This window comes from Mastacembelus armatus, chromosome 5 (genome assembly GCF_900324485.2).
Source record: "Mastacembelus armatus chromosome 5, fMasArm1.2, whole genome shotgun sequence".
NCBI lineage: Eukaryota > Metazoa > Chordata > Actinopteri > Synbranchiformes > Mastacembelidae > Mastacembelus > Mastacembelus armatus.
The window spans coordinates 28,555,989-28,581,960 of record NC_046637.1 but is presented as its reverse complement, the minus strand read 5'-3'; the positions used below and the strand labels follow the sequence as shown (position 1 = coordinate 28,581,960).

At 39.8% G+C, this 25,972-nt stretch overlaps 2 protein-coding genes and 1 long non-coding RNA gene across 4 annotated transcripts; 1 reads left to right on the top strand and 2 right to left on the bottom strand.

Annotated features, from left to right (window-relative positions):
• Window positions 1-484: 484 nt before the first annotated feature.
• On the bottom strand, window positions 485-16,584 carry LOC113130132 (uncharacterized). 2 transcript variants are annotated; one of them, XM_026306480.1, is made up of 25 exons: window positions 16,497-16,584; window positions 16,222-16,349; window positions 15,970-15,996; window positions 15,482-15,757; window positions 15,065-15,267; window positions 7,395-7,467; window positions 6,908-7,180; window positions 6,406-6,693; window positions 5,932-6,246; window positions 5,201-5,260; window positions 5,043-5,102; window positions 4,771-4,830; window positions 4,144-4,203; window positions 3,872-3,931; window positions 3,227-3,286; window positions 3,006-3,059; window positions 2,871-2,924; window positions 2,727-2,762; window positions 2,472-2,576; window positions 1,954-1,972; window positions 1,664-1,683; window positions 1,517-1,557; window positions 1,291-1,357; window positions 900-940; window positions 485-810 (listed from the first exon to the last, which is right to left on the bottom strand). In XM_026306480.1, the coding sequence occupies exons 2-25, from the start codon at window positions 16,253-16,255 to the stop codon at window positions 718-720; spliced, it is 2,379 nt and encodes a 792-aa protein (XP_026162265.1). In that variant the 5' UTR covers window positions 16,256-16,349; window positions 16,497-16,584; the 3' UTR covers window positions 485-717. The 2 variants fall into 2 exon arrangements, with proteins under 2 accessions (XP_026162265.1, XP_033181087.1); XM_033325196.1 differs by lacking the exon at window positions 16,497-16,584 and having other exon boundaries at window positions 16,222-16,372.
• Window positions 16,585-17,252: 668 nt separating this feature from the next.
• Window positions 17,253-20,843, bottom strand: LOC113130174 (uncharacterized). Its single transcript, XR_003295665.1, has 7 exons — window positions 20,800-20,843; window positions 19,597-19,683; window positions 19,400-19,418; window positions 18,604-18,635; window positions 18,485-18,501; window positions 18,343-18,391; window positions 17,253-17,302 (listed from the first exon to the last, which is right to left on the bottom strand). It is a non-coding gene; the product is annotated as an uncharacterized LOC113130174 (long non-coding RNA).
• Window positions 20,844-23,626: 2,783 nt separating this feature from the next.
• h1m (linker histone H1M) lies at window positions 23,627-24,774 on the top strand. The gene is made up of 5 exons (XM_026306527.2): window positions 23,627-23,775; window positions 23,893-24,152; window positions 24,236-24,344; window positions 24,416-24,462; window positions 24,547-24,774. Exons 1-5 carry the CDS (start codon window positions 23,682-23,684, stop codon window positions 24,772-24,774), a joined length of 738 nt encoding a protein of 245 aa, XP_026162312.1. The 5' UTR covers window positions 23,627-23,681.
• The last annotated feature ends 1,198 nt before the right edge of the window (window positions 24,775-25,972 follow it).

Genomic DNA, 25,972 nt, shown 5'->3' with positions numbered 1-25,972 from the left:
ACACACTCACACTCACTCCTATGGGCAATTTAGAGTCACCAATCAACCTGACATACATGTTTTTGGACTGTGGGAGGAAACCAGAGTACCTGGAGAAAACCCACACAAGCACAGGGAGAACATGCAGACTCCACGCAGAAAGGCCCCTGATGGGTTTCAGACAAGGAACCTTCTTGCAGACAAAACACAGACAAAAGGAAATGAAGCAAGGTCAGACGAGCCTGGAATCATGTTTTTAGAGATATGAAACGTCCTTTCCTCCAATCCTTAATGTACAGCATCCAATCAGAAACAGATTTCCATAACATATGTCCATGGCTCAAGCCTGAGGATGAAACCTCAAAACTTTACTGCTACAATCTTCAAGGTTGTGTTTCACATTTTATGTAAACCAAGCACCACCAATCATAACATCAATCTTAATGTCCCAGACAGATATCTTTCTTAACCTAAGTGATCCAAAAAAGATAGACCAGACCATATCTATGTGTCAAAGCAGCTTTTACGTCATTAATATACAAGCAAAAACAAGAGATGGCCGAGGACCCCGCCTTGGGGCACTCCCCAAGTGATGAGCAAAGAGTCGGAAAGAAACCACCCATATATATGTCGCTCCCTTTTACATCATAAAATGCATCATAAAAACAAGTTTAATAACTACATGTGGTTTGAAATCAGCAGTTTGGACTTTCTACTTTCTGTTTCCTTAGACAAGTTTCATTGTGCCTCCAGGGTGCTGTAGACCATGTCTGTCAAGTCTGATGCAGTTGGCTCCTCAGAGATTGTGGCGTACACATGATATATCTCCAACTGAAAGAGAAACAAACCTACTGTAAGAGCCTATTACATCAATAACTCATATAGCAAACATTCAACACTGTGCTTTATGTCACACTTACATCATCACTTTGAGGCTCCTGACTGTTCAACATCTCACAATCTGCAAGTAAGAACAAGACCCAGACAGTGAAATGACACTTTCTGTTCAGGTTTGGCATTGTAATGTATTTCTGAATAAAACAAGAGCAGACAGACATGAAAGGTCAACATGTTCCTGTAAATAAAAAAAGCCTGGTGAAGAATTGTACTGTGCTGCCCTAAATTTAAATAATTATAATAAGTGATTAAACAGTAAACATAGTTTATATTAATGTTAATATTGTGATGTCTAGTTCACTGTATAATTATAAAAGGTTATATAATTTGATATATTCGTCAACTACAGTACACGTCATACACTTCATACTTCATACAATACATGGAAATATTAGTAAGGAAAAAGCAGCTCACTGGTAGAAAAGTTAGCACCAGGTACTGAAGTGATCTCAGCGTAGCCTTCATCGTTACCTGCAAGTATCTTAAGATAACAAGAAAGAGGAGAGTAGGAAGTGAGAGGAAATCATGAATAACCTTCCACGTTTATTCACTGCAAGGGTTAGGGTTCTGATCATCTGATCAAATGTTTGATTATTTTAGAGTATGTGAATGTTACATGTGACAGATTGTTTTTAATTACCAGTCTCCCATTATCCATACTTTTCATGCACATCAGCTCATCTGGAACAGAAAGCAAATCACGCCTCAGTGCAGAGGATGACAAAAACATAAATGTACAACATTTTGTATGCAGTATGAATGAATAACAGGGATGTTAGTACATTACCAGGAACATTGTCCTGTTTCCTATAAAGAAATACAAAAAAGGGTTTAATAAAAAAACGTGTCCTCTTTACACAAGAAAGCAGAAAACACTGCACGACAATCCACATAATACCCAGAGGGACATGTTTCTCCCCCTCACACCTCTTTGGCTGACGTGGTCACTAGATTAGATCCCAGGGTGTCATAACATTTTAGGGGGGGGAGGGAATGAGCTGATTCAACAACTAATGTCCTGCTGCCATGAGCTGCTGTCACTGAAAGGGTGAAAGGTTTTAAAAAATGATTTATTACCTCTTGTACGAACTTCCTTCTGAAAAAAGAGAGAGACAGATGTTGACAGATGTTGTCTATATATATTGGCTTAGTGATATCAGCTGTTTCTGATACACTTCACAATCATTGGTTCATTCACAGCAGCGTGACACCAGCAACCTCCAGCCACATGTATAGAGGTGCATAATAAGCAAATGTTATAAAGTGACACTAGGAAATATTCAAACAGGCACATCTAGCTCTATCTCTATTAGCTCCATTTGTTTTAAACAGTCTTGTTCTTGATTAATAGAAATAATATTTTATGACCTTTGCGATGCAAACTAGAACAAACTATGGGGTCTGTCTACATTAGTAAATTTAGTGTTATTTTCTTCTGACTTTGTACATTCTCAAACTGATAATATGTCTCACAATTACAGCCAATGTAGTAAAACACTGATTTAATGGGAATGGGAATATTTTAGATTCTGAAGTTCTAAAACTTTGGAATATATATTTAAGCTTTACTGTGCATAGACTGACACAGTTCTCACCAGTTCTTTTGGTGCAGAGAAGTGTGAGTCCCAGTAGGACGACACCCACACCTACTCCAAAAGCAGTCACAACTACCAACTTCCACATCCATGTTTTCTTGGTTTCTGTTTTGGAAACCACAAACAAATGTCAGCGTAACATCTAACACAAAATCAGCTATTTGCAGTATTTCTTCTTTTGTATGGCACACCGCATATTGCTTTACAGCTGATATAAATCTAATAATAAAGCAAATGGAGTTATCATTGAACTACCCTCTGTGATCGTGTCACCTGATGTTGGTTTCACTGCTGTAAAAGAAGCAGAAATAAAACTACCAATGTGAAAAAACGCATTTAAAAACAGTAACAAATATAATTTGTGATTATTTAAATTTCATATATCTGTAATTATATTACCTGATGTTACAGGAGTCAAAGGAGTGGAAGCTGGAGGCCTGCTGACAGTCACATCTGATAGAAAAGACAATTGTGTGAGCTGTGATATTCAGATGTAAAAATAAAATTTGACTTGAAATGTACAGCCTGTCATACCTGTGGTAAATGTCAGCAAAGTCTGTGTTGTGCTTGACTCTTTTTCCACAATATCTACAATAACAGAAGATGATTTTGGATCTGTCAACTTCTTGTGTGTATAAAAGTGTGGGAGTGTTTTTGTGTGATCATTTGATCCATCAGACAGATATTTGAATTTGATATTTGAATCATTTGTCATTAATCAATGTCAGCTCAAATCACATTGATCAGTTTGTTACCTGATGCTGCTTCCACAGGTGTTACAGACGTGGGAGCAACAGACCTGCTGACAGTCACACCTGATGAACAAAACCACAGAAACACATATGTATATATATTTCAGACATGAAGCATGATGATGTTCTGGATTGCTGTTTAGATGTCACATGTCATATGACGTTATGATGTTCTGGTCCTCTCCTCCCCCTCACATGTATATTCCACCATTGAATGTCACTAACATTGTGCTCTCTCTCTCCCTCTCTCTCTCCCTCTCTCTCTCCCTCTCTCTCTCCCTCTCTCTCTGTTCTCTCTGTACCTTCTGCAGGTGTCCCTGGTCCTGGAGCTGTTTATCACTGATGTGCAGTTACTGGTCCCACCAACTTGCAGTGTCTATTTGTTGTTTATTGTTGCTGTTCTTTTCTCTCTCCTCTATCCACTCACCCCAACCGGTCGAGGCAGATGGCCGCCCAAACTGAGCCCGGTTCTGCTGGAGGTTTTTTCTTCCGTTAAAGGGAGTTTTTTCTCTCCACTGTCACCAAGTGCTGCTCATAAGGGATTTGTTGGGTTTTTTTGGTTTTGTAAAGTGCCCTGAGATGATTTGTATTGTGATTTGGTGCTATACATATAAAATTGAATTGAATTGAATGTATAGAAAGTCCTACCTGTGGTCACAGTAAATGCTGAATTCGTGGAGGCTTGGATTGATTCTCTTTCCACAATATCTACAGTAAAAAGAAATGGATTTGTGCCTGTCAGTTATATGTGTATACTAAAACAAACTTTGACGGCTCTTTCTGTTATTTTCAAAACCACTTAAACAGCATTTTGCTAAACTAAACTAAAACAACTTTTATTGTGTCTTTAAATGTGCAATATATTTGAATCATTTGTCATTAATCAATGTCAGCTCAAATCACATTGATCAGTTTGTTACCTGATGCTGCTTCCACAGGTGTTACAGACGTGGGAGCAACAGACCTGCTGACAATCTCACCTGATGAACAAAACCACAGAAACACATATGTATATATATTTCAGACATGAAGCATGATGATGTTCTGGATTGCTGTTTAGATGTCACATGTCATATGACGTTATGATGTTCTGGTCGTCTCCTCCCCCTCACATGTATATTCCACCATTGAATGTCACTAACATTGTGCTCTCTCTCTCCCTCTCTCTCTCCCTCTCTCTCTCCCTCTGTTCTCTCTGTACCTTCTGCAGGTGTCCCTGGTCCTGGAGCTGTATATCACTGATGTGCAGTTACTGGTCCCACCAACCTGCAGTGTCTATTTGTTGTTTATTGTTGCTGTTCTTTTCTCTCTCCTCTATCCACTCACCCCAACCGGTCGAGGCAGATGGCCGCCCAAACTGAGCCCGGTTCTGCTGGAGGTTTTTTCTTCCGTTAAAGGGAGTTTTTCCTCTCCACTGTCACCAAGTGCTGCTCATAAGGGATTTGTTGGGTTTTTTTGGTTTTGTAAAGTGCCCTGAGATGATTTGTATTGTGATTTGGTGCTATACATATAAAACTGAATTGAATTGAATGTATAGAAAGTCCTACCTGTGGTCACAGTAAATGCTGAATTCATGGAGGCTTGGATTGATTCTCTTTCCACAATATCTACAGTAAAAAGAAATGGATTTGTGCCTGTCAGTTATATGTGTATACTAAAACAAACTTTGACGGCTCTTTCTGTTATTTTCAAAACCACTTAAACAGCATTTTGCTAAACTAAACTAAAACAACTTTTATTGTGTCTTTAAATGTGCAATATATTTGAATCATTTGTCATTAATCAATGTCAGCTCAAATCACATTGATCAGTTTGTTACCTGATGCTGCTTCCACAGGTGTTACAGACGTGGGAGCAACAGACCTGCTGACAGTCTCACCTGATGAACAAAACCACAGAAACACATATGTATATATATTTCAGACATGAAGCATGATGATGTTCTGGATTGCTGTTTAGATGTATAGAAAGTCCTACCTGGGGTCACAGTAAATGCTGAATTCATGGAGGCTTTGATTGATTCTCTTTCCACAATATCTACAGTAAAAAGAAATGGATTTGTGCCTGTCAGTTATATGTGTATACTAAAACAAACTTTGACGGCTCTTTCTGTTATTTTCAAAACCACTTAAACAGCATTTTGCTAAACTAAACTAAAACAACTTTTATTGTGTCTTTAAATGCACCATCAGCATGGCTCTGGTGATGCAAATGTCAGTCTAATCCAGTTTGCTCAGAATTCAGCCTTTAAGTCCTTCTGTCTGGAGAATGAGCCGTCTGTCATTGGCAGGAGCTGTCTTTGTATTTTTATATTTGGATGTTTGTCACATGCACGGTGGAGCAGTGGTTAGCACTGGTGCTTCACGCCAAGATTCTGGGTTTAAAACCCCTTCTGACAGAGGCCTAGCTGGGTTTTCTCGAGGTACTACAGAGTTCTCCCACAGTCCAAAGACATGCAGGTTGGGGTTAGTTTAATTGGTGACTCTAAATTGCCCTCAGGTGTGAATGCGAGTGTTTGTCTCTATTTACAGCCTTGTGATAGACTGTCAAGGGTGTGCCCCAGCTCTCAGCCAATATCAACAGGGATTGTCTACAAACCAACTGCGATTTTAAAAATGTAAAAAAAAAAAACTTGATAATTTCACAAGCAGTGCTGCCTGTGTCCCATAAAATAGAGTCAATATAGACCCAGGTCTAATGGGACTTACCAGTCAAGCTGTATCTTTCACTACGAGGAGACAAAGAGTTGGGTTCATTTCCCAAACTGTAATCACAGCTGGCATCCTCTTGTTTAACTGACTGGAGATGTGTCTGCAAATCTGAACTTGTGAAAATAAACTGGCAGAAACGCTGTTTGGTTGCTGAAGTCCTTTTCTTCCAGATGGTCGTTATTACCACTGGACGACGTGCTTCTCCAAAGTACAGGTTGCATCTTGTATCATCATGAGCAGATCCAGGCAGAAAGCAGGTGAAGATAAATAGGTCACTATCAACCTGTTGAAAACTCACCTCTGGTATTTGACCTGGAATAAATTAACAATAATTCATTAAATACAATTGTCAGTCACTGATGTCCTACTGTCAGACCTGTTACCATGGTTCATAATAAACATTTAACTTTCTGATTTATAATGTGTGTGTCATCGTAGGTCATGTCAAGTCAGAGGAAAACAGTCACTCACTGTGTACGGTGATGGAGGATGTGTCACTGGGAGGAGACTGATACTGTCGTCCTCTGTGCTCTATAGTGTAATAACATGTCACTTCAACCTCAGCAGGTGAGCTCCGACCTGACATCAACAGCAGCTCAGTCCCTGTCAGTGTCTGCAGACAGGAGAAGCTTTGGGCAGGATTTTCCCTCCCAATGTAGAAATAACACTGAGACACAGACGATGGAGTCTGACAGTTCACTGTGACTGAGTCTGTCCCTGTGATCACCAGTGGACTCACTGCCAGTTTAGGTGGAGGAACTGAAAAATGAAAACAAATGATTAAATTACAAATTGCAAAACTGCATTTACCTGAAAATAAAATTTGATGATGAATTTTAAATAGTAGATGTCCTGAGGTTGCAGCTATAGATGCAAAAACTGTTCCCATGGTTTATTTTAAAACCACATTGTTGTTTGTACTGATACTGTAGTTAAAGCCCAACAATAGCACAGAGCAGTAATATTTACTCACTTCCTATGGTGATAGAGGCCATGTTACTCTGTGGAGACTGATAGATATCAAGGTAAAAACATGTGACTTCAACCTCAGCAGGTGAGCTCTGACGTGACATCAACAGCAGCTCAGTCCCTGTCAGTGTCTGCAGGCAGGAGAAGCTTTGGGCAGGATTTTCCCTCCCAATGTAGAAATAACACTGAGACACAGACGATGGAGTCTGACAGTTCACTGTGACTGAGTCTGTCTCTCTGATCACCAGTGGACTCACTGCCAGTTCAGGTGGAGGAACTGAAAAATGAAAACAAATGATTAAATTACAAATTGCAAAACTGCATTTACCTGAAAATAAAATTTGATGATGAATTTTAAATAGTAGATGTCCTGAAGTTGCAGCTATAGATGCAAAAACTGTTCCCATGGTTTATTTTAAAACCACATTGTTGTTTGTACTGATACTGTAGTTAAAGCCCAACAATAGCACAGAGCAGTAATATTTACTCACTTCCTATGGTGATAGAGGCCATGTTACTCTGTGGAGACTGATCGATATCAAGGTAAAAACATGTCACTTCAACCTCAGCAGGTGAGCTCTGACGTGACATCAACAGCAGCTCAGTCCCTGTCAGTGTCTGCAGGCAGGAGAAGCTTTGGGCAGGATTTTCCCTCCCAATGTAGAAATAACACTGAGACACAGACGATGGAGTCTGACAGTTCACTGTGACTGAGTCTGTCTCTCTGATCACCAGTGGACTCACTGCCAGTTTAGGTGGAGGCACAGCTGAAAAATGAAAACAAATGATTAAATTACAAATTGCAAAACTGCATTTACCTGAAAATAAAATTTGATGATGAATTTTAAATAGTAGATGTCCTGAGGTTGCAGCTATAGATGCAAAAACTGTTCCCATGGTTTATTTTAAAACCACATTGTTGTTTGTACTGATACTGTAGTTAAAGCCCAACAATAGCACAGAGCAGTAATATTTACTCACTTCCTATGGTGATAGAGGCCATGTTACTCTGTGGAGACTGATCGATATCAAGGTAAAAACATGTGACTTCAACCTCAGCAGGTGAGCTCTGACGTGACATCAACAGCAGCTCAGTCCCTGTCAGTGTCTGCAGACAGGAGAAGCTTTGGGCAGGATTTTCCCTCCCAATGTAGAAATAACACTGAGACACAGACGATGGAGTCTGACAGTTCACTGTGACTGAGTCTGTCCCTGCGATCACCAGTGGACTCACTGCCAGTTTAGGTGGAGGAACAGCTGAAGATTTCACAGATAAACATATGTTGTATCAAACACCTATAATAGTTGCATGTATAAGCACATACTATATGACAGTAATACTCCTGAAGGGGAGATGTGACTGACTGGAGAAGAAATGGACAAAACATGAAGTTTAAAACCAAATCATGTGTAAGATCAGTCAAACTAATAACAGTGAAATACAGTTCAGCTGGACATGAAAGAGACTGACCTTGGCCTTCAGTTTCAGAAAAACAAGCTGTTGAAAACACAAAATGTCAAACAAATGTATTTATAACTATTATTAATAATGTTAACAAAATATAGAACATACATGTAACATCACCAGCCAAGAGAAGAAAAAAATCCTAAGCAATGATTGATAATGGGCTGGCATTATATATTGATTTTACATGTGAACATACATTCGTTTGTCACAATCCATCAACTAAAAATGACAAAATCTATAGAAAGTTGAACTTACACATGAGGAAGCCAAACAACAGGTGTCCAGTCATGATGAAGCTGTGAACTGAGACTGTCCAGAGCCCTCTAAAGGAGACAGTCACATGTTCGACTGCACCAACTTACATGGGTGTCATTTTGCAGAACCTGCTCTCAGGAAAACCACAGTATGCACAACAATACATATGTTTGTCACAAACGGTAAGCACCCCAAATGAACTAGCTAAAACAGAAATACACACACTTCATGTTCTGTTTAAAGTGTGACTGCATATATATTTAGTTTAGACGCACCTTGAAGATACAGGAACATTGTTCATGATCTCTGTTGTGGCTTCTGTTTCAGCTTTCTACTTAATAGCAAATACACAAACTCAGATGCCTAACACACACACACACACACACACACACGCACGCACACGCACGCACACACACACACACATTTTACTTCATTTCCCCAAAATATGCTGCAACACAACACAAGACTGTAAATCTCCTTTAAAAACTTCTGAATGAAATTGCTCATGATTGTGTCTCATTGGTTATTTCATGGTGTCATTGTGGGTTATATTTGTACATGGTTTTCACTTCATGTTGTGTAGAAAATAGGTGCATCTCTCCTCTTGGGAAACAAACTTGTGTGTTTAAAGAACAAACCACTGAATATAAACCTGAAACTAAACATTTGAGATTAATTTATTTCTTAAATAGTTGTGTACAATGTTTTTGGTTATATAAAGTCATAACGAGGGTAAAGTCTGGGCTGTATTTGGGGGCATACATAGGTCTCAAGTAAGTCAACCAGTTGGGCCCCACAAGAACTCACTTGAACCCATATGGGCAAATACAGGCGGGGCCACCATGGAAACCTTAGGACCCATATTTGCAGCCCCAACTTAACCCTTATGGAGCCCACATGCACATGCTGGCTGGAACGTAGTACGACACATGAAACACATTTTATATTCAGATGTAAATTCAGTCTTTATTCATTTTTCTGTTGGGACAACAATATAAGCAGTTTCTGAATGATAAGGGAAGAAAATCATAAAAAATCATGTGGATTTAAAAGTGACTTGGAGTCCTGTGTGTCAGGGCAGCTGTTACTCTGTGAAAACAAAGAAAGAGACATGACTGGAGTGTAAATGATGTAAATTATTGATTGAGTTCATATGGCAGTTTATTTATTTAAAACACGTCTTAAATGAGACTGAAAATAATGTTGATGTGAAATTTGATTCTAATGTATGCATGTACCTTTAAAACAGTGTTTGTAAGAAAGTTAATCTTCATATGAAGTTTAATTATGTGCATATCACACAACCAGAGCTTTGTCAAGAGGCAGAACTGTGGCGTTACGGGTCAGAAATGAGACAGATGTGAGAATGTGGCCCAAAATAGCTTCTTCCGCACTTGGTTCAAGAGGCGCACACAGTAATTATTGTATTTGCTTATGTTTGTTTAGGATTAAGCTGATGGGGCTTACATGGACGACATATCATCAGTTTATTTAGCGTGTCTCAGTCTAGCTGTGTTGCCATGTCTGACCTGTCTCACGGCGGATATTATTTGAGGTGTTTGAGACACACAACTTAAAACTTTGGTCTTTGTAGAGAACTACAAGGACAGTCTGACCAGACAGTGTCTGGTGAAGGAAGAGACCAAAAGGTCCATCTGTATGATGTGTGGCCCTTATTGCATTGAACCAGTATTACTCATTCATCACGCACTTGATCAGTATTTCATTTGTTCAGTGTCCTCCACATTTGTGCCACTTTACAACAGCGTCCTATGACTTTTGACTGGACTGATGATGCAGTTTTCCACTTGTTATGTAAAAATAAAATATTATGTGACAACAAAATTAAAAAGTCATTTTTAGATGATCACTATAAAAACAAATAGTTTCATCTCTTCCATTATTGATCTGTTAACATAATGTATTGAAAACCCATTTATAACTTTTTTGGCCACTCTGACAGAATAATTAATGGAATAATGAAAAACAATGACCATTGGTGAGAAATGCCAAATGAATGAATGCATCTGTTTTTATTACATTTTTATCACAGCGATCATGAGGGTAGACCTGCTCCCTAAACTACATAAAAACATTAAACTGCATTCAAAGAGAGAAAAGCAGCTCACCATTGTCACATTCATAGGAGACGATACTGTAGGTTTCATCATATCCAGCCTGCATTTAATTTATTGCAAAGTTAGAGGAACAGAGTGTGAGAGCAGCCAAACAGAACAATCACTATATGAAGGCGAATATTTTGGGACTTACCATAGACACCCTGTCATCTAAAACAGAAAGCACAATTCATTGTTTTAACAACTGTAAATGAAATACACAGAATAAATCTGTCAAATTTCATTGCATCATTGCTGCAGTGAGGAACTTACATTTTGAGATACCAGTGACTTTGCCCTCTGATCTAATCGGGGAAAAAACAGATTTCAAAATAAATGTACTGTATTACTGATGTGCCAGTTCCTTTATGTCACTACCTTCATGCTTCTGTAGCTCCCCTCCTGCTCCCTTTATGCTTCTTATAGAAATTACTGAAATAAGTAAATTTGCTGAATTTACTGCGATGAATGATAATGATCTCTGAATTCTCTGTGTCTACAGTTTTTGTTTGTTTCCCAAAAGAATAATCACTGATGAACCTGATGAATTTCCCATGTCTATGGGTCATCCTGGCTTTGCATTTGCCATCTGTGACTTGGGTATTTGGTGAAATGAGGATCACACTAAATAACATATATCACAAAAAGATGCATGAGCCTCTTGCAGTTTTCCAAATAAATATGATTGTTACAAGAATCACTTTCTTGCTGAAAGTCGGTTTGTTTGCATATGTGAGGTGTTTGCCCATGTATCTACACAGGAAGAGGAGTGTGCGACATTAGCACAAGCTATAGATCTATGCTATTATTTATAGAAAATACAATGAACCAGAAATTCTGCCTTAAACTGCAGCTGAAGCTACTCAAAGGCAGCGAGGAGCAAAGTGAGCAGCTGCCAAACGGAAAAAATGAACCTATGAATGAGAACCAGAGCAACGAAGCAATGAGAGACACTGGTAAGTTTACCTGAGGATATTTGAGAGATTAGACTTCTTACCTCTTGGAGACACATTTTTCTAGAAAATGCAGAAATAAAAAAGGGGATATTACAGAAATCAGTTATAACCCTTAATAGCATGGAAATACTGGATGCAGCAGTTAAGCTTTTATATCTTAGTATGTGAAACTAAGTCCATCAACTGATAAACAATTAAATCAATTCAACTTTGTTGAGAGTAACATACAAATCCTCACCAATCCTGCTCCGACTGAAGAGAAATGTCAATCCAAGCAAGAGGGGACACAGAGTCACAACTGCTCCAATCTTCCATATCATTTTCTCTGTGTGAGGAAAAGCATCTGTTACGACAAAGGAGTGAAAATATGCACAAACAGGAGAAAGGAAGTATCAGTCAGGTAATTGTGGGGTGGAAATGATGTAACGGACGTTTTCTTTACTTTCCATTGTAAATATCTGCTGCTAACCTAATGCCAGGAGCACACTGGGCGATGTCTAATAGTCCTTTACGATTGTTGCTAGTCAGACTGTAGGAACATGACCCCCGTGTCTCACTGTAGGATCTCAGCTGTCATAATGTCAGACTGTACGACAGTCAAGACTCGTCCAGAGTTAAGTCATCGGTCCATGGTTTAGGGTTAGGGTTACCACAGTGGGCCTCAAATGGTAGCAGCTGGTTTTCCCTCCATAAATCAATAAGTTTCTGTTCTTGCTGTACTTTCCACCTGACTCATTTAGACATTTTCCCTGAGTTGGTTTGAAGTAGTCATGCTGATTGCGTCATCAGGTTTGGCTCCTGCTGGTTCTTGGTTTGACAGTCACATTGCAGGAAAGTGCCTGAAATGTTCTGACACTGCCAGAATTTCATCGGAGGAAAAAACTGATCATAGTGGCCGTAAATCAGCCGTGGGTGAACATGTCAAACCAGCGAACAAAGTCTACAGATTTTAGCCCAGGACTATAGGAATCTTTTAGGATTTTCAAAATTTATCTTAGACGACCAAATCAGGGCCAAAATCCCACAGTGTGCGCCCGGCTTAACGTTAGTGTTAGCACTTTGCTAACTGTTAGCCTGTTTCCACAGGCACCAGCAACTGTCTGTGCTGTTTGATGTGTGTTCCTGCATTTGGTTGTGTTTTCTCTTTTTGCAGCGCACTGAGGTCTCGGAGCCACCGTGCTACAAATAGCACAACACAGACGGTAGAGATATAGATATGTATCTTCCTCCTCAGGCAAGAGGGCTCTGCTCGCTTCTGCAAAGGACTGCTCTGTTTCATTTATTTTCAGGAAGGAAAACAAAAGGCAAAATTGAACAGGGAGCCCAGATAAACATGGCTGAGAGACTGACCCCACATACTGCAGTATGTGTATGTGTGTGTGTGTGTGTGTGTGTGTGTGTGTGTGTGTCAATGTCAGCTCAAATCACATTGATCAGTTTGTTACCTGATGCTGCTTCCACAGGTGTTACAGACGTGGGAGCAACAGACCTGCTGACAGTCACACCTGATGAACAAAACCACAGAAACACATATGTATATATATTTCAGACATGAAGCATGATGATGTTCTGGATTGCTGTTTAGATGTCACATGTCATATGACGTTATGATGTTCTGGTCGTCTCCTCCCCCTCACATGTATATTCCACCATTGAATGTCACTAACATTGTGCTCTCTCTCTCCCTCTCTCTCTCCCTCTCTCTCTCCCTCTGTTCTCTCTGTACCTTCTGCAGGTGTCCCTGGTCCTGGAGCTGTATATCACCGATGTGCAGTTACTGGTCCCACCAACCTGCAGTGTCTATTTGTTGTTTATTGTTGCTGTTCTTTTCTCTCTGCTCTATCCACTCACCCCAACCGGTCGAGGCAGATGGCCGCCCAAACTGAGCCCGGTTCTGCTGGAGGTTTTTTCTTCCGTTAAAGGGAGTTTTTCCTCTCCACTGTCACCAAGTGCTGCTCATAAGGGATTTGTTGGGTTTTTTTGGTTTTGTAAAGTGCCCTGAGATGATTTGTATTGTGATTTGGTGCTATACATATAAAATTGAATTGAATTGAATGTATAGAAAGTCCTACCTGTGGTCACAGTAAATGCTGAATTCATGGAGGCTTGGATTGATTCTCTTTCCACAATATCTACAGTAAAAAGAAATGGATTTGTGCCTGTCAGTTATATGTGTATACTAAAACAAACTTTGACGGCTCTTTCTGTTATTTTCAAAACCACTTAAACAGCATTTTGCTAAACTAAACTAAAACAACTTTTATTGTGTCTTTAAATGCACCATCAGCATGGCTCTGGTGATGCAAATGTCAGTCTAATCCAGTTTGCTCAGAATTCAGCCTTTAAGTCCTTCTGTCTGGAGAATGAGCTGTCTGTCATTGGCAGGAGCTGTCTTTGTATTTTTATATTTGGATGTTTGTCACATGCACGGTGGAGCAGTGGTTAGCACTGGTGCTTCACGCCAAGATTCTGGGTTTAAAACCCCTTCTGACAGAGGCCTAGCTGGGTTTTCTCGAGGTACTACAGAGTTCTCCCACAGTCCAAAGACATGCAGGTTGGGGTTAGTTTAATTGGTGACTCTAAATTGCCCTCAGGTGTGAATGCGAGTGTTTGTCTCTATTTACAGCCTTGTGATAGACTGTCAAGGGTGTGCCCCAGCTCTCAGCCAATATCAACAGGGATTGTCTACAAACCAACTGCGATTTTAAAAATGTTAAAAAAAAAAACTTGATAATTTCACAAGCAGTGCTGCCTGTGTCCCATAAAATAGAGTCAATATAGACCCAGGTCTTCTGGGACTTACCAGTCAAGCTGTATCTTTCACTACGAGGAGACAAAGAGTTGGGTTCATTTCCTAAACTGTAATCACAGCTGGCATCCTCTTGTTTAACTGACTGGAGATGTGTCTGCAAATCTAAAATTGTGAAACTAAACTGGCAGAAACGCTGTTTGGTTGCTGAAGTCCTTTTCTTCCAGATGGTCGTTATTACCACTGGACGACGTGCTTCTCCAAAGTACAGGTTGCATCTTGTATCATCATGAGCAGATCCAGGCAGAAAGCAGGTGAAGATAAATAGGTCACTATCAACCTGTTGAAAACTCACCTCTGGTATTTGACCTGGAATAAATTAACAATAATTCATTAAATACAATTGTCAGTCACTGATGTCCTACTGTCAGACCTGTTACCATGGTTCATAATAAACATTTAACTTTCTGATTTATAATGTGTGTGTCATCGTAGGTCATGTCAAGTCAGAGGAAAACAGTCACTCACTGTGTACGGTGATGGAGGATGTGTCACTGGGAGGAGACTGATACTGTCGTCCTCTGTGCTCTATAGTGTAATAACATGTGACTTCAACCTCAGCAGGTGAGCTCTGACGTGACATCAACAGCAGCTCAGTCCCTGTCAGTGTCTGCAGACAGGAGAAGCTTTGGGCAGGAGTTTCCCTCCCAATGTAGAAATAACACTGAGACACAGACGATGGAGTCTGACAGTTCACTGTGACTGAGTCTGTCTCTCTGATCACCAGTGGACTCACTGCCAGTTCAGATGGAGGAACAGCTGAAAAATGAAAACAAATGATTAAATTACAAATTGCAAAACTGCATTTACCTGAAAATAAACTTTGATGATGAATTTTAAATAGTAGATGTCCTGAAGTTGCAGCTATAGATGCAAAAACTGTTCCCATGGTTTATTTTAAAACCACATTGTTGTTTGTACTGATACTGTAGTTAAAGCCCAACAATAGCACAGAGCAGTAATATTTACTCACTTCCTATGGTGATAGAGGCCATGTTACTCTGTGGAGACTGATAGATATCAAGGTAAAAACATGTCACTTCAACCTCAGCAGGTGAGCTCTGACGTGACATCAACAGCAGCTCAGTCCCTGTCAGTGTCTGCAGACAGGAGAAGCGTTTGGCAGGATTTTCCCTCCCAATGTAGAAATAACACTGAGACACAGACGATGGAGTCTGACAGTTCACTGTGACTGAGTCTGTCCCTGCGATCACCAGTGGACTCACTGCCAGTTTAGGTGGAGGAACAGCTGAAGATTTCACAGATAAACATATGTTGTATCAAACACCTATAATAGTTGCATGTATAAGCACATACTATATGACAATAATACTCCTGAAGGGGAGATGTGACTGACTGGAGAAGAAATGGACAAAACATGAAGTTTAAAACCAAATCATGTGTAAGATCAGTCAAACTAATAACTGAAATACAGTTCAGCTGGACATGAAAGAGACTGACCTTGGCCTTCAGTTTCAGAAAAACAAGCTGTTGAAAACACAAAATGTCAAACAAATGTATTTATAACTATTATTAATAATGTTAACAAAATATAGAACATACATGTAACATCACCAGCCAAGAGAAGAAAAAAATCCTAAGCAATGATTGATAATGGGCTGGCATTATATATTGATTTTACATGTGAACATACATTCGTTTGTCACAATCCATCAACTAAAAATGACAAAATCTATAGAAAGTTGAACTTACACATGAGGAAGCCAAACAACAGGTGTCCAGTCATGATGAAGCTGTGAACTGAGACTGTCCAGAGCCCTCTAAAGGAGACAGTCACATGTTCGACTGCACCAACTTACATGGGTGTCATTTTGCAGAACCTGCTCTCAGGAAAACCACAGTATGCACAACAATACATATGTTTGTCACAAACGGTAAGCACCCCAAATGAACTAGCTAAAACAGAAATACACACACTTCATGTTCTGTTTAAAGTGTGACTGCATATATATTTAGTTTAGACGCACCTTGAAGATACAGGAACATTGTTCATGATCTCTGTTGTGGCTTCTGTTTCAGCTTTCTACTTAATAGCAAATACACAAACTCAGATGCCTAACACACACACACACACACACACACGCACGCACACACACACACACACACATTTTACTTCATTTCCCCAAAATATGCTGCAACACAACACAAGACTGTAAATCTCCTTTAAAAACTTCTGAATGAAATTGCTCATGATTGTGTCTCATTGGTTATTTCATGGTGTCATTGTGGGTTATATTTGTACATGGTTTTCACTTCATGTTGTGTAGAAAATAGGTGCATCTCTCCTCTTGGGAAACAAACTTGTGTGTTTAAAGAACAAACCACTGAATATAAACCTGAAACTAAACATTTGAGATTAATTTATTTCTTAAATAGTTGTGTACAATGTTTTTGGTTATATAAAGTCATAACGAGGGTAAAGTCTGGGCTGTATTTGGGGGCATACATAGGTCTCAAGTAAGTCAACCAGTTGGGCCCCACAAGAACTCACTTGAACCCATATGGGCAAATACAGGCGGGGCCACCATGGAAACCTTAGGACCCATATTTGCAGCCCCAACTTAACCCTTATGGAGCCCACATGCACATGCTGGCTGGAACGTAGTACGACACATGAAACACATTTTATATTCAGATGTAAATTCAGTCTTTATTCATTTTTCTGTTGGGACAACAATATAAGCAGTTTCTGAATGATAAGGGAAGAAAATCATAAGAAATCATGTGGGTTTAAAAGTGACTTGGAGTCCTGTGTGTCAGGGCAGCTGTTACTCTGTGAAAACAAAGAAAGAGACATGACTGGAGTGTAAATGATGTAAATTATTGATTGAGTTCATATGGCAGTTTATTTATTTAAAACACGTCTTAAATGAGACTGAAAATAATGTTGATGTGAAATTTGATTCTAATGTATGCATGTACCTTTAAAACAGTGTTTGTAAGAAAGTTAATCTTCATATGAAGTTTAATTATGTGCATATCACACAACCAGAGCTTTGTCAAGAGGCAGAACTGTGGCGTTACGGGTCAGAAATGAGACAGATGTGAGAATGTGGCCCAAAATAGCTTCTTCTGCACTTGGTTCAAGAGGCGCACACAGTAATTATTGTATTTGCTTATGTTTGTTTAGGATTAAGCTGATGGGGCTTACATGGACGACATATCATCAGTTTATTTAGCGTGTCTCAGTCTAGCTGTGTTGCCATGTCTGACCTGTCTCACGGCGGATATTATTTGAGGTGTTTGAGACACACAACTTAAAACTTTGGTCTTTGTAGAGAACTACAAGGACAGTCTGACCAGACAGTGTCTGGTGAAGGAAGAGACCAAAAGGTCCATCTGTATGATGTGTGGCCCTTATTGCATTGAACCAGTATTACTCATTCATCACGCACTTGATCAGTATTTCATTTGTTCAGTGTCCTCCACATTTGTGCCACTTTACAACAGCGTCCTATGACTTTTGACTGGACTGATGATGCAGTTTTCCACTTGTTATGTAAAAATAAAATATTATGTGACAACAAAATTAAAAAGTCATTTTTAGATGATCACTATAAAAACAAATAGTTTCATCTCTTCCATTATTGATCTGTTAACATAATGTATTGAAAACCCATTTATAACTTTTTTGGCCACTCTGACAGAATAATTAATGGAATAATGAAAAACAATGACCATTGGTGAGAAATGCCAAATGAATGAATGCATCTGTTTTTATTACATTTTTATCACAGCGATCATGAGGGTAGACCTGCTCCCTAAACTACATAAAAACATTAAACTGCATTCAAAGAGAGAAAAGCAGCTCACCATTGTCACATTCATAGGAGACGATACTGTAGGTTTCATCATATCCAGCCTGCATTTAATTTATTGCAAAGTTAGAGGAACAGAGTGTGAGAGCAGCCAAACAGAACAATCACTATATGAAGGCGAATATTTTGGGACTTACCATAGACACCCTGTCATCTAAAACAGAAAGCACAATTCATTGTTTTAACAACTGTAAATGAAATACACAGAATAAATCTGTCAAATTTCATTGCATCATTGCTGCAGTGAGGAACTTACATTTTGAGATACCAGTGACTTTGCCCTCTGATCTAATCGGGGAAAAAACCGATTTCAAAATAAATGTACTGTATTACTGATGTGCCAGTTCCTTTATGTCACTACCTTCATGCTTCTGTAGCTCCCCTCCTGCTCCCTTTATGCTTCTTATAGAAATTACTGAAATAAGTAAATTTGCTGAATTTACTGCGATGAATGATAATGATCTCTGAATTCTCTGTGTCTACAGTTTTTGTTTGTTTCCCAAAAGAATAATCACTGATGTTTGGATTTTTTAAATGATTTCTCAAAGATCTTTATCACAGAGTCTCCATAAAGATGGTTTCAGTTTACTTCAACCTGATGAATTTCCCATGTCTATGGGTCATCCTGGCTTTGCATTTGCCATCTGTGACTTGGGTATTTGGTGAAATGAGGATCACACTAAATAACATATATCACAAAAAGATGCATGAGCCTCTTGCAGTTTTCCAAATAAATATGATTGTTACAAGAATCACTTTCTTGCTGAAAGTCGGTTTGTTTGCATATGTGAGGTGTTTGCCCATGTATCTACACAGGAAGAGGAGTGTGCGACATTAGCACAAGCTATAGATCTATGCTATTATTTATAGAAAATACAATGAACCAGAAATTCTGCCTTAAACTGCAGCTGAAGCTACTCAAAGGCAGCGAGGAGCAAAGTGAGCAGCTGCCAAACGGAAAAAATGAACCTATGAATGAGAACCAGAGCAACGAAGCAATGAGAGACACTGGTAAGTTTACCTGAGGATATTTGAGAGATTAGACTTCTTACCTCTTGGAGACACATTTTTCTAGAAAATGCAGAAATAAAAAAGGGGATATTACAGAAATCAGTTATAACCCTTAATAGCATGGAAATACTGGATGCAGCAGTTAAGCTTTTATATCTTAGTATGTGAAACTAAGTCCATCAACTGATAAACAATTAAATCAATTCAACTTTGTTGAGAGTAACATACAAATCCTCACCAATCCTGCTCCGACTGAAGAGAAATGTCAATCCAAGCAAGAGGGGACACAGAGTCACAACTGCTCCAATCTTCCATATCATTTTCTCTGTGTGAGGAAAAGCATCTGTTACGACAAAGGAGTGAAAATATGCACAAACAGGAGAAAGGAAGTATCAGTCAGGTAATTGTGGGGTGGAAATGATGTAACGGACGTTTTCTTTACTTTCCATTGTAAATATCTGCTGCTAACCTAATGCCAGGAGCACACTGGGCGATGTCTAATAGTCCTTTACGATTGTTGCTAGTCAGACTGTAGGAACATGACCCCCGTGTCTCACTGTAGGATCTCAGCTGTCATAATGTCAGACTGTACGACAGTCAAGACTCGTCCAGAGTTAAGTCATCGGTCCATGGTTTAGGGTTAGGGTTACCACAGTGGGCCTCAAATGGTAGCAGCTGGTTTTCCCTCCATAAATCAATAAGTTTCTGTTCTTGCTGTACTTTCCACCTGACTCATTTAGACATTTTCCCTGAGTTGGTTTGAAGTAGTCATGCTGATTGCGTCATCAGGTTTGGCTCCTGCTGGTTCTTGGTTTGACAGTCACATTGCAGGAAAGTGCCTGAAATGTTCTGACACTGCCAGAATTTCATCGGAGGAAAAAACTGATCATAGTGGCCGTAAATCAGCCGTGGGTGAACATGTCAAACCAGCGAACAAAGTCTACAGATTTTAGCCCAGGACTATAGGAATCTTTTAGGATTTTCAAAATTTATCTTAGACGACCAAATCAGGGCCAAAATCCCACAGTGTGCGCCCGGCTTAACGTTAGTGTTAGCACTTTGCTAACTGTTAGCCTGTTTCCACAGGCACCAGCAACTGTCTGTGCTGTTTGATGTGTGTTCCTGCATTTGGTTGTGTTTTCTCTTTTTGCAGCGCACTGAGGTCTCGGAGCCACCGTGCTACAAATAGCACAACACAGACGGTAGAGATATAGATATGTATCTTCCTCCTCAGGCAAGAGGGCTCTGCTCGCTTCTGCAAAGGACTGCTCTGTTTCATTTATTTTCAGGAAGGAAAACAAAAGGCAAAATTGAACAGGGAGCCCAGATAAACATGGCTGAGAGACTGACCCCACATACTGCAGTATGTGTGTGTGTGTGTGTGTGTGTGTGTGTGTGTGTGTGTCAATGTCAGCTCAAATCACATTGATCAGTTTGTTACCTGATGCTGCTTCCACAGGTGTTACAGACGTGGGAGCAACAGACCTGCTGACAGTCTCACCTGATGAACAAAACCACAGAAACACATATGTATATATATTTCAGACATGAAGCATGATGATGTTCTGGATTGCTGTTTAGATGTCACATGTCATATGACGTTATGATGTTCTGGTCCTCTCCTCCCCCTCACATGGATATTCCACCATTGAATGTCACTAACCTCGTGCTCTCTCTCTCCCTCTCTCTCTCCCTCTCTCTCTGTTCTCTCTGTACCTTCTGCAGGTGTCCCTGGTCCTGGAGCTGTATATCACTGAGTGCAGTTACTGGTCCCACTCAAACTTGCAGTGGTCTATTTGTTGTTTATTGTTTTGCTGTTCTTTTCCTCTGCTCTATCCACTCACCCCCCCAACCGGTCGAGGCCAGATGGCCGCCCCAAAACTCCCGAGCCGGTTCTGCTGGAGGTTTTTTCTTCCTTTTAAGGGAAGTTTTCCTTCCACTGTCCCCAAGTTGCTGCTCATAAGGGTTGTTGGGTTTTTTTGTTTTGTAAAGTGCCCTGAGCTGATTTGTATTGTGATTGGTGCTATACATATAAATGAATTGACTTGAATGTATAGAAAGCCTACCTGTCGGCACAGTAAATGCTGATTCATTGGCCAGGCTTGGATTGATTCTCTTTTCACCAATATCTACAGTTAAAAAGAAATGGATTTGTGCCTGTCAGTTATATGTGTAATACTAAACAAACTTTGACGGCTCTTTCTGTTATTTTCAAAACCACTTAAACAGCATTTTGCAAAACTAAACTAAAACAACTTTTATTGTGTCTTTAAATGCACCATCAGCATGGCTCTGGTGATGCAAATGTCAGTCTAATCCAGTTTGCTCAGAATTCAGCCTTTAAGTCCTTCTGTCTGGAGAATGAGCCGTCTGTCATTGGCAGGAGCTGTCTTTGTATTTTTATATTTGGATGTTTGTCACATGCACGGTGGAGCAGTGGTTAGCACTGGTGCTTCACGCCAAGATTCTGGGTTTAAAACCCCTTCTGACAGAGGCCTAGCTGGGTTTTCTCGAGGTACTACAGAGTTCTCCCACAGTCCAAAGACATGCAGGTTGGGGTTAGTTTAATTGGTGACTCTAAATTGCCCACAGGTGTGAATGCGAGTGTTTGTCTCAGCTGAAAAATGAAAACAAATGATTAAATTACAAATTACAAAACTGCATTTACCTGAAAATAAAATTCGATGATGAATTTTAAATAGCAGATGTCCTGAGGTTGCAGCTATAGATGCAAAAACTGTTCCCATGGTTTATTTTAAAACCACATTGTTGTTTGTACTGATACTGTAGTTAAAGCCCAACAATAGCACAGAGCAGTAATATTTACTCACTTCCTATGGTGATAGAGGCCATGTTACTCTGTGGAGACTGATAGATATCAAGGTAAAAACATCTCACTTCAACCTCAGCAGGTGAGCTCTGACGTGACATCAACAGCAGCTCAGTCCCTGTCAGTGTCTGCAGACAGGAGAAGCTTTGGGCAGGAGTTTCCCTCCCAATGTAGAAATAACACTGAGACACAGACGATGGAGTCTGACAGTTCACTGTGACTGAGTCTGTCCCTGTGATCACCAGTGGACTCACTGCCAGTTTAGGTGGAGGAACAGCTGAAGATATAAAGGTAAATATGTTAGATTTCATATTTACTAGTATTACTAATAGTAAAACAACATTAAGAACAGGAAACTAATATGTTCTATGTATATTTACATACATTTACAAAATAGTCATAGCAAACTTCACTAAACTGCCCACACAGTGATGAAAATAATCAAGTCTGACCTTGTGCTTTGATTTTAGAAAACGAATCTGTTGAAGAAAAAATGTGTTAAAAAGGGAAATTAATGCAACAACTTAAGATTTAAACTACTAATGTTGAGCTTCTGTCAACCTGATGTCAAAGTGTAATAAACACACTGATAACAACACATAATGCAATGACATTCCATGTTAATCAGAAATAAAATGCCCCTCTCATGGTGCGTACCAGCCCACATCAACAGAGAAAGACGAGGTTTAACTTACACATGAGGACGACTAACAGCAGGTGCTGAGCCATGATGGAGCTGAATAATGTACCTGCACTGGTCTGACTGAATCCTGTTCATGCACTTTCTCCTGCATAGACGTGGTTTTATGGCACTTGCTCTCAGGAAAACCACAGCAAGCACAAAAAGTGAACCACACAAACAGGCCAGAGAACAGACACACACTTTATAAAAATACTCAGTGGATGCAAAGTATTTAACCAAGTCTGTTATTACCACACACTGGTATTTCTAACTTAAAATAGTGTCTACAACTTAAAGTAGTGTCTATATTTCAGTCAAAAGGGTCACAGTCTCGACATTATCCCACTTATGTCATGGCCACTTGGAAACAAAATGCCATAAATGATCTATGTCAATGTGTGTCAGCTACACAATAAAGTGTGTAAGATACTTTCTGACGCCAGTGTGAGGTGTTGCTGAGTTACATTCAGACTGAGGCCATAGACTTAGACTTAGTTACCCACATTTATTTATTTAATTAAACACATAAAATTGAAAATGTGCTGCAGATCGCAGTTTAACTGGTACTACAATTTAATTGTGCAGTATTTTTCGAAAAGCCTAAGGCTGTAATTCCTGCTCTGAGTAAATGTAAATGTATTATAAATTCATACTAAATGTATTTGGCCTAATTGGCTGCACCTGCTGCGATGCGCGACACCTGAGCTCAATCTACCGGAAGTAACTATATAAAGGAGGCAGCGGAGAAGACGTGACTATAACGTCCTTGTATCTTCCCGCAACCTGCTGTTTTTTGTCTTTGTCCTCGATAATGCCTCCTAAAAAACCAGCAGCAGACACTGCTGATCCGCCTGCGCCGTCGTCCAGCGAAGCCCCGGTGGTCAAGAAAGCGGAGACAAATCCAGGTCTGTGCGTAAACGCCAATAAATCAGAAAGTCGTTATTACAGAACATCGGTGCGGTTTCTAAAGCTGCCAGTGTTTTCTCTCCTTATTTATTTTCCTGCGTTTGTTTGCTCTCTAGATGTTCAAGCTCTGCGCAAACTGGCAGCGCAGCGTCCGTCCACGACCATTATGGTGAAAGAGGCTCTTAAAGAGTTGGATTCGCGGAAAGGAGTTTCTTCCCAAGCGATACAAAATTATATTAAACAAAAATACCCTTCAGTGGATGTTTTAAGGTTGAAGCACTTGGTCCGAAGAGCCCTGAAAAAAGGACTCGAGAACGGCACGTTAGTCCGGCCTGCCAGCTCGAGTGTCGCTACAGGAGCAGTGGGGAAATTTAGGGTAAGACGTCAAGTTTACAGCTCAACCGAAAAATAACTATTAATTTGGGTTTTTTTTTTTTTTTTTGGATTGTCTGTCTTCAGCTTGCACCCAAAGTGAAGGAGTCAAAGAAAAAAACTGAAAACACGGATCCTAATGTGCAAGAAGCTCCAAAACCGGCCAAGGATGAAGCCAAGAAGCCTAAAAAAGCTGGTATGAGAAATGGCAAATTGCTCCAATGATCTATAATCAAAGTACCTGTATTAATGTGACCTTTTCAAAAGGTGCCACAAAGAAGGAGCCTGCCGATGACCAGACCAAGTCACAGAAGGTGAGATAATGGCTGTACGCTTCATCTAGGAACTGCGTGACTTTACGAAACTCTGGTTACTGCTGACTTTTTGTTTCTTTAAAGGACCCAAAGCCTCACAAACAGCCCAAGGAAAAAGATGCTGCTACCTCAAAGGTTGCCCCAGCAAAGAAGCCTAAAGGTAAAACAGCTGCAGAGAAAGGAGATAAGAGCAACTCTGGTTCAACAAAGACAAAGGGAGCAAAGTCAGGAAAGGAGTCCCAGAGCAAGGCCGCTAAAGATGGTGATGCCTCTAAAACAACAGGGAAACGGGGGAAGAAGGCTGAAGCGTAAACTTTAAAATTTTACTGTTTTGTATTTCAATAAAATCTTTATTTCAATCTTAACTTTTGTCATGTCGGGACATATTTGGTGCTCAGATACATCATTACAGAAGCACAGACTATTGGGTGATAAAGCAGGATGTTACACACTTCAGGTTTCTACTGAACATAATGCATGAAGGCAACTTAAAAAAAACTGGAAATAATGAACCTACTTTTCAGTACCTGTGGTTAAGTGCACAAAAATTAAATCTGACGCAACCTTGTTTGAAAGGCACTGATTCAACAGGATTGCTTTTTTTTTTTTCTCCCAGCTGTAACACACCAGATTTAATTTAACCTGATCACATTGATCAGGGTGTGGACCACAACACAATTTACCATAAACAGATTTCAAAATAATAGCTTCAACACCCTGGTCTTCATAAAGGAAAGGATTATAGTTCTGAATTTGGGCTTCCATGTCCAATGAAAAAGGGTTTTTAAGAGCTTTTGGCAGGGGGTACTGTCAAATCATTTCCACAGGAATTAAGACACAATGATGGCTGACTACATTTTATTGACTTTTGCAGGATGCTGAGTGCAGAAAAATTGAAAATGATACTCCAAAACAGCATCCCAGTTCCTCCAGAGACAGAGGACAACTAGAAAAAACAGTGTGGCCAATATGCGGCCAGATGTCTTCATTAAGGGAACCACACAGTTGGCCACTGTGGACACAAACACCAAAAGGACTGCCATGACAGCTAGCAGCACATTGATTGATCTTCCAAGAAGAGTCTGCACTTTGGCATTCTCCAAACCCTCCAGATGTACCACCTGTTGCTGCTGCAGCTCCAGCTTGGAGATTCGTGTCTGACATGCCTCCAGCGCCACCTGCAGGTCGGACATAAAACTGTCAGTGAAGGCTAATCTAGTTTCATATGTAGTATAGAGCACCAGTTGTTAGATACAGACCACTACCACGATATTTTCCTGTCGTAGCCATGATAAAATTACCAGCCCCAAGGCATAAAATTATATGCAGGACTTTTTTTAACCATCCTGATAATTTCACACTTTGTGTTGTAGTGTACCTCTACCTACTACTGCTACTACAAGTAGTACAATTATTTGCTGTGGGCTAACAGGATTTTAATTAAGGAAAATTTAAATACCTACATTATTGCCAACTTAAAATAAAATAGACCTACTTTAAGACTTATCAC